The sequence below is a fragment of the Rhyacophila brunnea genome, unplaced genomic scaffold (genome assembly GCF_057557595.1).
Source record: "Rhyacophila brunnea isolate RB1 unplaced genomic scaffold, BYU_Rbru_1.0 scaffold_8, whole genome shotgun sequence".
NCBI lineage: Eukaryota > Metazoa > Arthropoda > Insecta > Trichoptera > Rhyacophilidae > Rhyacophila > Rhyacophila brunnea.
In genome coordinates this window covers 660880-674765 of record NW_028233350.1, presented here as the reverse complement: position 1 = coordinate 674765, position 13886 = coordinate 660880, and the positions used below count along the sequence as shown (strand labels likewise).

Genomic DNA, 13886 nt, shown 5'->3' with positions numbered 1-13886 from the left:
GCCAAAAGCTAAAAACAAAAAACACGCGATTTTGACATGAGTCGAAAATGTGTAGGCATGTAGAAAATGATAAAAAAAAAATTTATTTCGGTACAATGTGAGGTAAATTCATTGTTGTTCTGGTGATTTTGGTAGATTTTGCTAACTGACAATGTTCGTCTAAAGGTTCAAAATGTGCCATGGGATGGGAGCATTAGTCTAGTAACATTTAAACGACATTATACACTTTTTTTTCCATAGCGGCACATTACTGTGACGTCACGTTATAGTACGCGACATGCAGCGTAATATAATCACAACTTTATTATCAAACGTTCGGTAGGTAGTTTAAAGATTTTTTGCGGCTCAAATATTGTTTATTTATTTTTTGTATTTGGCTAACTACTAAATAGGTAGTTATTTAAAATGCCTCATAAAATAATACTATTTGATAATAATTAATGTAATTATTCCACCTCATTAAAAACAGAGAGCATTTTTAACAATTAATAATTGAATAGCATGTACATACGAGTACCTGCATCAACTCAGTATATTTATTTATATTAAGAACATGACCTTGAGTCTCATTAAACATACGGAACGTTTATAATAAATTACTTAATTAAAAAGGTTATAATTTAACCAAAAAATATATATTGGATAACACTTATTATTGGATTGTCTGACATATGTAGGTACCTAAGTATTAGTTCAGCACATTTACGTGAAAACATGGCTACTGTTGGTACTCGAAAATGTGGCCGAAGTACCAGGAATATCGATTCCAAAAAGATCGCAGCAACTTTGCCCATCATACGACTACATCCGTATAATATCCAGCTTATACAAGAACTCGGGCCACACGACTACGGGCAACATCGCAGATTTGCCGATTGGGGCTTGGAAGAGTAGGCAACCGATGATGATTTTTCAAAGAAAATCATCTTCTGTGATGAGGCACATTTTCACATCAATGGATATTAATTATGTTGACACAGCCACTGCTGACCAGTTAATTACCACAACTTGGTCAGTGTTCAAGACATGCTTGGCATGTAGCAATTAGCATGATAATTAAATGTGGTAATTAACTTGTCAGCAGTGAATGTATGTGTATCTAAGGGCTACACGCCAGGCGTGCTCTGAACACTGACTGTGTTAATAAGCAAAACTGCCGTGTTTGGGGAGAAAAAATCCTACAAGTAACTCAGGAGAGGCCATGATATTCTGCAAAAGTTACTGTTTGGTGCGGTTTTTGAACTGGAGACGTCATCGGGCTATACTTGTTCGAAAATGAGTGTGCGACCGTCACGGTCAATGGCGTCCTCTATAGCAATGGTTTCCAAACTTAACGTTACTACGCCTTCTTTTTTAAAAAAATCTAATCTTGGCGCCACCCCCCCCCATTATTTCATTAAATACATTTTACACAAAGAGTGCTTTTTTTACTAAACGGGCTCGATATATGGATTTCATTGCATCTAATGCAGAAAATTCCGTTTCGCATAAATATGATGTTACTAATGGTAACAGTGCCTACTTGCATTGCTTGTATCACACAGACAGACGCATATATTATGAAAGGTTAGTAGGCTCTAAACGAAACAGCGCCGCAGGCGACTTTTATTTACTGATAGAACGGAATTGTGGTGTGTGTTTATCTCACTTAACTAGTCGATCCGCAGCGCCGGGCCCCCAGGCTGGAGCCCTGTCAGTCCCCATCTTGTGGAGGCCACGGACAATAGTATAGAAATGAGGTGCTTATAATAAAATTAGTCTCCATATCTTCATACAGCTTTGCAAACAACCTAACTTTTATAGAACTGTTTTTATGTAGTTTATAATTAGCTGCCGTGTTATTAACTATGCACTTGCACACTGCAAACTCGTGGCTACACTATTTTGTTAAACTTTTCACGCCTCCCTTTGGCGCGCCCCCCAGTTTGTAAATCGCTGCTCTATAGGCAAATGATAACTGACTTTTTGTGGCCAGAATCGTAAGATTTCTATTTGTTAAATAATGCGGTTCTAAGAAAATGGGGCCGAATGCTATACAACTCGTAAAACACTGACTTTATTTTGTGTAAAAAATAAATTTGTACCAGAACTTGGATAACTATTTATTTAACCGGTATATTCTACTTTTGGAAATAATTGGTGTATGAGGCCTATTGTCTAATTGTTAACATATGCCACCTTTAACGTTAGATAAAATTATTGTAAAACATTAATTTCTCTCTAAAGGGTCTATTTGCGTGGCGTACATTTTATTACGTACGTTTGTTTCACGAATATAGACGACCACCAGCGTACAGCCAGGTGTACGCGTACCACAGCATGGGAAACATTTGTCTATTTAATTAGGTCGGTGCCTATTCTCGTAATATTAATCTGGTACCTAATCCAATTCAGCAATTAATTGGCTTTTCTCAAATTATTATTAAGCATTTATAATGTTATTTAAAATATAGGAACAGTTAGATATTATACAATTGATCACCCCTTTTCTACCTTATTGATAGGGAAAATATTTTTTTTATGATTATATACACTTACTTATCACAATTCGTGTATAGTTTTGATTTGATTTATCGATGTGCTTAAGACTTTTTTACTCGGGGTTCCCTTTGGTTATATTATACCTCTTGTTATAAAATTATACTAACACAAAACTTATAATTCGTACTAACAACAAATTACAATTATTGATGTAATGCTTTATAATTATTATGTATTTACATAACCGTGACGTTGTACAAAATAATTCGGGCATCTATTTCCAAAACCTGATTTTTTTAGAAACCGATGAAATAAATGATATAAATAAATGCTAAAAATCGCCACATTCTTCTAATTTGAAAATAGTATACTAAAAAGAAACTAATGTTAAAACTAAACATTCATATTAATAATGAAATACATAACGACATTTTTATTACAAAAATTTAAAATAAGCTGCTCAAATAATTATAACCCTGATAATATAATATGTTATATATAATATTATTTATGTACCCGAGAGCTAGTGTATCTTAAATCCGAAATGAATATTATTGTTAAAACGTAATTACAGTATTGTCTTTTTCTCGATGTTAATTTACTTACTTACAGATTTATGATTTTATAATTTTTGGTTTTACAAAAGGTGAGTCGGGTTTAAAATATGATAATTTAGACCTAAGCTTGGTAAATATGGACTTGAGACACACTGGCTCTGATTTTATTCAAATTTATTCAAAGTAGAATAGCATTATAACAATATAGCTTCTATAAATATTTTCCGGTATACCAAAAGAAAATGTTGAGGTAGATGTGTAGGCACTATAATATTATTTGACTTCGTCTATGAAAAATCGCCTTACAAAAGAAATACGCCGAGACTAAAACGGGATAAACAGGGAGTCTTAAAAATGAAAGTGACAATCTGTATACAGAAAATATTTAATCTACATTCCTTTATCTCAACAATACAACTTTCTTCCCGTTATTTATGTCGTAAAACAATGCTGACATGAAATTTAATATTAAATAAAATGGCTTTCTGGTGCGCGTTACTACGTTAATTTATTTACACAAACATTTTTTCTAATATGCCTATTGTCTCGCGGGTAAAAACAAGGTAATTTTATAGATAAAATAATGTAGGTATTCAAGATTCATGATTTTTAAAAATCTTGAAAATATGAGAGTGCGACAAAAACTCGCATTATTCACTTTCCAGGTGATAGATTTTATTAATTTAGCAACTAATCCAAATGTAATATCTGATTATAAATAAATAATAACCACGCTAATGAATATTTTCAATTTTTTTCAATAAATGGCTACGATCTTTGTAAATGATACATTTATAGTTGGTATCAGGAGTAACCCATTTTTTAGATAGTTATAACGTTATTTTACTTACTTATAATTCAACTGAGTGACTAAGAGCAAAATTTGAGTACGTGCAGTTTTTTAAAATTCCATCTCAAATCTATTATCTATAAACATTTGCGTTTATTGTATTAATAATTTATCAAACGTTAGTGCATACGGATTCAACAAGTTATCTACTCAAAATTGTGCCATCAAAAGTCTAAATATATTTTGGAAATAAATTTCTTTAAACATGTCAATAAAAAGATAGCCAAGCACTTTATAAAATATGAAAATAATTATTCAATCAAAATTGCCAGCTGTGAAGTTTATTTTTAAAAGCATTTTATTTATAATTATAATGATATATTGACATACATAACCATTTCAATATCAAGTCACTGTATAAGAAGTATAAATTTTATTATTTAATGAAGTATATAAATTTGTTGAATTATTATGTATTATAAATAAAATTATAATTGATTAATTTAATCCACAAAGTAACCCTGACCCGTACAGCGTACTAATTGTCAGTGACATGATAAACTTACTATCGACGGTTCCTCTCAAATCGGAATTATAATGAATAGGTTAACCTTGACCGTGCGGTAATGATAGATTCTTGACCGAAACTTAATGATGATTCTATACAGCGATAATCCTTGACAAAAATAATAATTGATTCAGCAATAAATTATTGTTGCATATTCTAATATATTGGGTCACAAAAGCAACAATTTCGTATAGAAAGCACATGTGACCATTAACGGGGACTTTTCCTGGATAGGATTCAAACGCTTGCTTTAAAAGCAGCAAATTAGTTTTTAAATATAAATGTCTCCAAGACAAAAATAGGTATAAACTACTTAGCTTATTTAAAAGAAAGTCTAATCAAATTAGGGATTGAAATACCGGTATTACAAAACCAGTATCTCAGAATTTTTTGATATCGAAATACCGGTTTTAAAAATCAGACAATACCGATATATTCGGTATTGAAAGTGGAAACAAAATGTAATAACTAACATAAAAGGTTTAACAGAACTGATTTTTTTTTGTGGGGTTACGCGATGTCTGGTTTACTTCCATTGCCATTCGACGTGTAAGTGTAAAAAGTGCAATAAACTAATAAAACATTACGTGGAATTATCAGTGGGGCACATACGCATCTAAGATCACTTCAATAAATTTATTGAAAGATCATTCGAAGAAGTGCAAATCATTCAACTACCAAGTATTTGTAAACATCATTATGTCTACCATATCTTACCTCACCTATTTTTAAAGGTTTACATATTATAATATGTAGGTGTACATATTTAGATATTTTTTCTATGCAATATTGATGTTTTAAAGAGATTTTTATATTTATATTAATTAGTAGATACTTCTATTTTTTCATATATTTCACAAATACCGGTATTCAATAGGAAATACCAAAATACCGGTATTCGTATTGTCATTCGGTATTGCAATCTCTAAATCAAATGCACCCAAGGCGAACGTATTTAGGTGTCAGAATAATTATTCAAAAGCATTTGTTTTACAAAGTGTTTAACCAATGCGACTGTGAAACGTGGTCTCTCTCTTAATGTAAGATAAATTAAAAAATGTAGGGTAGCACAATATGGCATGGGCAGGTGCATGTTGGGCTTAATGCTGATAGCCCACAAATCAAAACGAACAAATGATTAGGCAATTGAAAACTTATAAAATAGTAAGATGGCAATCAAAAAACCACATTTCTTTTCCCTGGTTTGAATCATTAATTTGTATCCAATTTTAAGTATGTATAATGTATATTACAAGGTATTATAACTTTTAGAATTTTTCTATTTGAAGTATAATATTATGTAAAGCTCAAATTCCACTGACAGACTCTCACACCGATCGTTCACCCCGATCGCCCGCGGTCGAACGATTCAATTCTCAATCGGTGAGTCGTGTGATCTGATTAGATCTGCGAGCTTAGCTTTTCAGTGTATAGTCGAACTTGGTTATCACGAGGAAGATGGGACCGACTGAATTTACTTGTTATAAGCATTGCTCGTTATATCGTAATATAACATTTTTCGCGCCACGTTCTATTTAAGCATAGAACATAAAAAATCTGAAAACCATCGTAAAATCCCCGAAACACGCAGAGCATTCATAAACTACAAAACAAGTTGTTTATTGTAATGAAGTGCTGAGCCGCCGGCACTAGTAGGTACCTTCTGACTTCACAAAGTTTGGATTTTTTACATGCAATTTCAACCATATGCGTGGATACATTTTCAAAGTTGTCGGCGAAAACACCAATTAGGTACTTAGACACTTAACTAGTGCCATAAACATAATCCGATCCCGGCGGCATCGGTCTAGTTAACTGCCCTGTCGGATTTTATTGCTTAGGGTCGAAAATTTTGTTTTTGAACGATCGACACATTAACAGTTTTGCTCGGTATACTCGAGAAGTAGCTCGTTATAAAAGTGAATAAATGTATGGAGAAAATCAAAAAATAAAATGTCAACGAATGTTTCCTCATTACATCCGAAATCTCGCTACTGGCGTGATCGTAATAACCAAATTCGACTGTATTTGTCTTTTAACATAATATATATTATTTATTTAATATTTTGTTTTTAGGTAAAATCCGCAAAATTGGTAGGTATAAAATCGGTCACAATAACAAACAAGTTGGCCGCCTCTGCATATTGTATCGCAGTAATTAGTGCCTTATAATAATACTATTATAATAATTACACTTGAATTTTTTTACCAATAATTTTTAGAAAATTCGTCCAGCTGGAATCGCCATGAATACCAAAATTCTGGAAAACCATGCACAAATATTAGCAATGGTTTTTTCTGGTCACCTTTTTCAACATAATGCACTTGAATGCCCTGAAAATAAAAATAAAACATATTTATTATACTTACAGCGAAAAATAAAAATAATATATAATTATATATACTTACTAGTAACATTTGCACTAATGTATGTAGGTACGTCAGCGTGCACACTTCTAAAAATTTAGTTTGAGATAGGCAGCAGATTTTTGGGTTGCCAAAATAGATTAGCGAATAAATAATTTGACGAGTTCATTTATCTACGAGAAAACGTATTTCCATTATACGAGGGTGGGTCAATAACTCCTTAGAAAAAAGCATTAAAACAGTTTTTATTTTTGTATTTTTTTTTTATTTCTCAACATAATCTCCTTGGAGCTCAATACACTTGGTTAGACGTTTCTCAATTTTTTTAAACCGTCAGAAAAATAAGTTTTCGGAAGGTCCTCAAAATAAGCATTTGTCCGATCGATGACTTCTTCATTTCAAAAAAAACGATGTCCACTTAGCCATTTTTTTAAGTTTGGGAAAAGGAAAAAGTCACTGGGGGCTAAATCTGGCGAATACGGTGGGTGGTCGACCAATTCGAACTTCAATTCTTCAATTTTAGCCATTGATCGTAAACATGTGTGAACACGGGCATTGTCCTGATGAAAGAGGATTTTTTTCCTGTTTAAATGAGGCCGTTTTTCTTCAATTTCGTTTTTTAGCTGGTCCAATAAAAATGCATAATAATCCCCTGTTATTGTTTTTCCTTTTTCCAAATAGTCAACGAAAATAATTCCACGTGCATCCCAAAATACAGTAGCCATAACCTTACCAGCTGATTTTACGGTTTTCGCCTTCTTTGGACATGGTTCGCCTTTCGCAATCCACTGCTTTGACTGTTCTTTCGTCTCGGGAGTATAGTGGTGTATCCATGTTTCATCTACAGTCACAAAGCGACGAAAAAATTCATCCGGATTGCGTTGCATGAGCGACAACAGGGCTTTAGAGGCCACCACCCTATTGCGTTTATTGTCGACTGTGAGCAAACGCGGCACCCATCTTGCAGAAACTTTTTTCATGCCCAATTTGTCATGTAAAATAGAAATGACGCTACCTTTTGAGATCCCTGTAACCTCAATTATCTCACTCAACTTTAATCTTCGGTCACTTAACACCATATCGTGGATTTTATTGATCATTTCTGGTGTAGTCACCTCTACAGGACGTCCTGAGCGTGGTTCATCCTTTGTTGATGTACGACCACGTTTAAATTCATTTAACCAGTTATAAATAGTTGCAAGTGAAGGAGCAGATATGCCGTGAACTAAATCCAACTCATTTTTTATTTCCTTTGCTGTTAACCCTTTTATATTAAAATGTTTAATAACAGCTCTAAACTCAATTTTCTCCATTTTTGTAAACAAGCAATTTTTTTTTTTTAAATGTACGAAAATAAAAAACAACAACCCGACCAATCTGATTGAAACTTCGCAGCATACTGAATCGGTAGTGCCGCTGCATGAAAACAAACCGCTTACAGTACTAGTCGCGCCACCTGTCGGCTTTTCTAAGGACTTATTGACCCACCCTCGTACCTAAGCACAGAGTATAGTTTTTTTTTAATTATTGCCTGTCCGTATGCTTATTTTATTATAACCCAAAAATATTGGACTAATATTAATTAAACGTTCACGGGTTATTGATTATATTATTGGTACAAGTTCTGTTTCATGGTTTTGATAATGTTGATGTTTGGATTAATTCACATGAGCATGGTTAATAGTACTCACCCAGACAGTGAAAGTTGTAAATTCAAATCGCACTCGATCTATTTTTTTCCAATGATTCTTTCTAATATCTACAGTTTCCGAGTTTTCAAAACTATGTATTTTCATTAGGAAGAATGTAACATTTTTCAGTGAACAGATTTTCACATTTAGAATACTCGCCAAATGCTTATAAATGCCGGACGCCTCAACTGAAATATTTATGTAGTTACTCTATTTGAAATTATCAATTGAATAACGTTGTAAGACTAAACCGACCTCGGTTTCTTATAAAGGCGGAAAAGTACTTGAATTAGACATAAAAATAATAATAATTGTGTTGTTGTTTCTATTAAAAATATAATTTCCATTAGTCGTGCCTTCAAAACCAAAAAATCGTTCAACTGTAAAATATAAGTATGATTTTTTGGACTGATTTATATTATTTACTAGTGTTTTTTTTTTAATAATAATGACGTTCGATGATTTTTAATACACGATACAGATGAATTTTAATGTAGGTATGCAGCTCTCGTGGTGCAGTGGGTAAGGTGCTCGCCTTCCACCCGAGAGTTCCTGGGTTCGATTCCCGGTCATGACAAAAACATTTATGTGTTTTTCTCAAAGCCTGGGTGTTTGTGATTGTTCAAAATTACTAACAACCACCTTGTACGAAAAAGCAACGACATGGTTATTAATAATTCTAAAAAAAAAAAAAAATGTAGGTATGTTTACTGTGAATAGCAATCGTGCTGTTATTTCTTTTAACAATATAATTTAAATTATTCACGCTTTCAAAAACGAAAAATTTGGTAAGTATGATTTATTAGGACTTAACTTTCAATGATTTTTACAGTATCTGACATATTACTATATTATTGTTTTATTTATTATAGTGTATACAATATTTTGTCAATGTATAATTTCAATGTTGGTATTTTCACCGTAAAAACTAAATAAAAAATCGAAATATTAGATATTGAAAATACTTACGTTTATTGAAGCAAACTTGTGGTCTCCATGTTGGTTTCCCTGCAGGCATTTCGGTGGAACCGGTCTCTCTTCAGTCCATCTAGTAAACGGATGCGTCACATAGTAGAGAAGTAGGGGTACTCCTATTTTCACAAAATAATAAACCGTCAAAATCTTACAGCCCAGTTTATACAGAATTTTCGGTACAGCCATTTTGAAATAAGCCAGCCGTGAGTCCGGTAGAAACTAACTGCTTGTGACTGAACACAGAGCAGTCTTGAAATGAATGTTCTATCACTCCCTACTTACTTCAATGAAATTAAAAAATGATAACGCGAAGTTTTGCCTATCTTCGTTTTAGCGAAAGAAAAGTATTGTAAAACTTCTGCAAAACTCATTCATGCTGATTGATATCTGTTACATATATTATATTATATTGTATTATTTACTACCTAGCATGTTTCACAATCAGCTCACTTCCTTTAGATAAGAATTATATTTTTCTACGGTAAAAACTATTTAAATAAATTATTATAACTGTAGATATTTCACGAATTCTCTAATATTTTTCTTTTAATAATTTAATAATCGAAATATTAAAAATATTTCTCCATAATTAAATAAAAATTAATATTCGTAAAATTTACCGGTGTCTTGCGTAGGTGCAAAATGCAGATACTATCAAGTAGAAAGTTCAAATCATTATCATATTCTTTGTCGACTTAAGCGGTTAAGTTTTTCATAATTTTGTGTAGGTAACTGTCGTACGGCCCACGGTGGCCGCGCGGCTTAACCGTTGGACTATAACGCCGTGGGTCCCAGGTTGGAATCCCGGGTCTGGCAAGTACACATATTGTTTTTCAATTTGTGTGTATCAGGGTACGGACCTAATAGGTTGAGCAAGTGGCTGACATCCATTTCTCGTAAAAAACAAAAATCTGTCAATACAAACCTCTACTCTGTGGAGGCCCATATAATCCTATTAAGATCGGACATGGTCGAAAAGAAAAGAAGAACTGTTTGTAATATATTATAATATTCGTGTGAAAAAATAAATTATGTGTTACATGTCACACGCCAAAAATACATTCTGATCTGATTTCCCAAACGCGCCAAAATAAGTATAACTTCAAAAATATTTTTATAAATGTGATCAAAGATTATAATTATTATATTATAGTTATTTATTGTCTAATTTATTTTTTCTTTAATTTATTTATCGTAACAATTTTAAATTTAAAATGTCCAATTAATGTTAAATCTGTTAGAAATTTAGATCGTACAGCATCTAAAAATGGAATGTGATTAAAATACAAAATGCAATCGAGATGGACCAAAAATTGTTTTGCGATTGACGCATTCGCCATCTCCATTTTAAAATATTCAGAGAAATATGACAAACATTTTAAAAAGCATTTTGGTAAAATATGCCGTAAGTGAATAGCGAGCCGGATCGCGAACGGCTCGCTTGTCAAGATGCTATTCCCCTGATTTTGGCCAGGTTAATTTGCTTTTTGCGGCGAACGTTAAAATAACTTTATTTAAGGAATTTAAGCAGGTATTATAGTATTATTAATGTTAATGGATATCCCAACTTTATTTCTTCCACATATCTTCATACATATTATGTGATAAATAAAAATCCATAAAACGATATACATACCTATACCAATGGAACAAAAATCAAAATTTCAAATAGATGGATCTTTTTGACGTTTCGTATCGTTTCGTGATAAATTAATAAACACATTAGTACGTAGAGTATATACTCATATATAATATAATATATAATAATAATATATAATATAAGTATATACTCTATAAATGTGGATATCCACATTTCCGCTATTTTATGAAATCTTTTTAAAATACCAATACAATCTAAGAACACAATTTGAATGCATATTGCACATGCACATATATTTGCATTTTCATATTGTAAATCTGTTCCGCTTCACTTTCGCTGCAATTTCTTCTTTTATCACTTTCTGCAGCCAAACAGGTTATCACCGTTCACACAAACACACACACACACAACCACATATTAAATGCATGCACGCACACACAGTATTTTAATATTATTATTAAATTAATATATTTTAAGTTAAATGAATATTATAATTATTATTTTTTATTCAATATTGAATATAAATAAGGTTTTTTGTATTAAGTATTGAAAATCACAGAAACATACACGTTAAAAAACATTTAGGAAAAAAGGTTGAATCGAGTGGGACTCAAACTCACATCTTTCACTTTTCGTGTAAGTGTTTTCGACTCTAATCTATCGGTCCGATTCATGATTCACGAGAATTATTTCTAATAATTACGTTATAATCGTAATACTTCAAATTCCACTAATCAGGAGGCAATCTCCTTGTGTACGATTTAGATAAATGACATTAATAAATTAACAGACGTCCGGGGCTAACATTTATTGACGTTCTTGTTCTTATGAATAATGTTTTTTTTATTCAATATTCAATATTCAGATTCTTTATAATAGAAAAAAAACATAATTTAAAAAAATCTATTACACACACATATTCAGCAAATTGCTTCGGGTGTTGATATATTCCACTTGCGTGAGGGTCAGTTTAGGTGAACGCTGTTTTATAAATTCTTAAAATAGAGTCTCATTAGCAAACTCTGCGTACTTTTTTGAACTTCTGTAGATGTATAATTGTATTTTCACAGCTTTTGTATGTTTATATTATGTTCCCTTTTTATATTTTCATTTTTATCGTTTTTATTACTTTTCTTCTTTATAATAATGTTTCATGTCATGTTGTGAACGTCTTATTAAACTAATAATTTGTAACGTCCACAATATGTTAAAAGAATAAATTGAAATTGAAAAAATCTAGAAAACAAAATGGACCGAGTGGGACTCGAACTCACGTCTTTTCGAATGAGTGTCGTTTGTCTCGGTCCCTAATTCTTTGCTGGTACTTACTCACATCCGCCGACCTTGGTGATTTCGTTGATGCAGCTGGTTTTAGGTCAGCCCTGTGGTTGTTTGATACTCCTTCCATTTTATCAGTTTCATTTCTGAACACACCGCTGATCTATTGGTTTTTTAATCTTTCCGCCCAACACGGTCATTTCCATGTTACGATGCGCTACTGGCGGTTTTTGTATTACTCTTACCGGTAGCATACATTAGTCGAATACTTCACAAGATTTTATTCAGTACTTTCTCGGAAATAAACAATGAAAATGTTAATTTAGTTTAAACAAAAAGTGAAGTAACGTTTCTTTCAGCTCTTATATTGTTTTGTAGGCACATAATTTATGGAATGCAATAATTCGTATTTAGTTTTGGGTAGCACTTAATTCAAATTATTTCATTTTCCCTTGTCCTCTTGTAAATTTATTACTGAAACGTTGTTTTCTCCTTCCTGAGAGTACCGGAACTGCGGTACGCCGTAATATGTTATACTTACGCGCAAGCAAGTAATCCACATTCTTTTGTATGGAGAATCTACACATATATAATCAAGACCGACGTTCATTTACTTTGTGTGGGGAAAACTTTGCTTTTTTCAATTTAATATATAATTTAAATAAAAATACTCTTTTCCCAGACACAGTGACAAACTCAACAAAAGAGATTAACCAAAAGAAAGTTTGGCTCATTTCAAGATAACTTACGTTCCAATTTTACATTTTTTTCCAAACTAACATTATTTTTAAAAGTAAAGCGGAAACTAGTGAATCCCGAAAAAATCGCAGAGATTCAAGACACGTTTTTACATACCTACCGTGAATAAAACAAAATGTTTTAAGGTATGACGTATAATAGTACCTATCAATAACAACTAAATATTTTTTTTTGTTTTTATATGTTTTATATAAATGTTTTTAAAAAAATATAACGTTAAAGAGATTTAAGGGACTATAACTATAGCGTATGAAAACTTACTTAAGACCCATTCACTGCGTCCAACGCAACTGGTGCGTTGCCCTTCAGGTGGCCATTTGATATAATTAGCATGTTATTTAAATGTGGTAATTAAATATTAATTAAAAGGTCCGCGGTGCATGGGTTAAACAAGTATAACTTTTGTAATGTATGCTCGCCACATTCAATAAACATAATATATTTTTAAATAATGTACTTTTTTGAAGTTTTATTACCATTTTTTTATTAACCCTTGCTACCTGGAATTGTATTCTACTGTATGTACACCGCTTATAACTATGTTAAATCTTTAAACTCAATTAACTAAAATCAATACATCGCAATTACAATAAGATAGAACTGAGTGAGAAATAGGAATGTCAGTTGATATCAGAATAGATCATAGTTTCACTACAGACAGCACCGACAGAACAGTTTTCTATATGCATTTTCCAGAGGACTTTCTTCCATACACCAGATTAAGGCGTAAGTCAAGAATTTATCGAAGTTCAACCGCTACCTCATTACCTTTTAACTTTACTTATGTGAGACATTTCCTTTTACTTAAAGTGGTCCTCTC

The 13886-nt window shown here is 32.1% G+C and overlaps 1 protein-coding gene across 1 annotated transcript in view; it reads right to left on the bottom strand.

Annotated features, from left to right (window-relative positions):
* The window catches only part of LOC147063804 (epoxide hydrolase 1-like), a 45577-nt gene extending 35909 nt beyond the window's left edge, over window positions 1-9668 (bottom strand). Inside the window, exons 1-2 of the mRNA XM_085958912.1 lie at window positions 9424-9668; window positions 6606-6730 (exon numbers count right to left, since the gene is read on the bottom strand). Of these exons, the coding sequence (XP_085815038.1) occupies window positions 6606-6730; window positions 9424-9615 (317 nt within the window). The 5' untranslated portion in view covers window positions 9616-9668. The remainder of the gene's footprint in view (window positions 1-6605; window positions 6731-9423) is intronic.
* Window positions 9669-13886: the final 4218 nt, after the last annotated feature.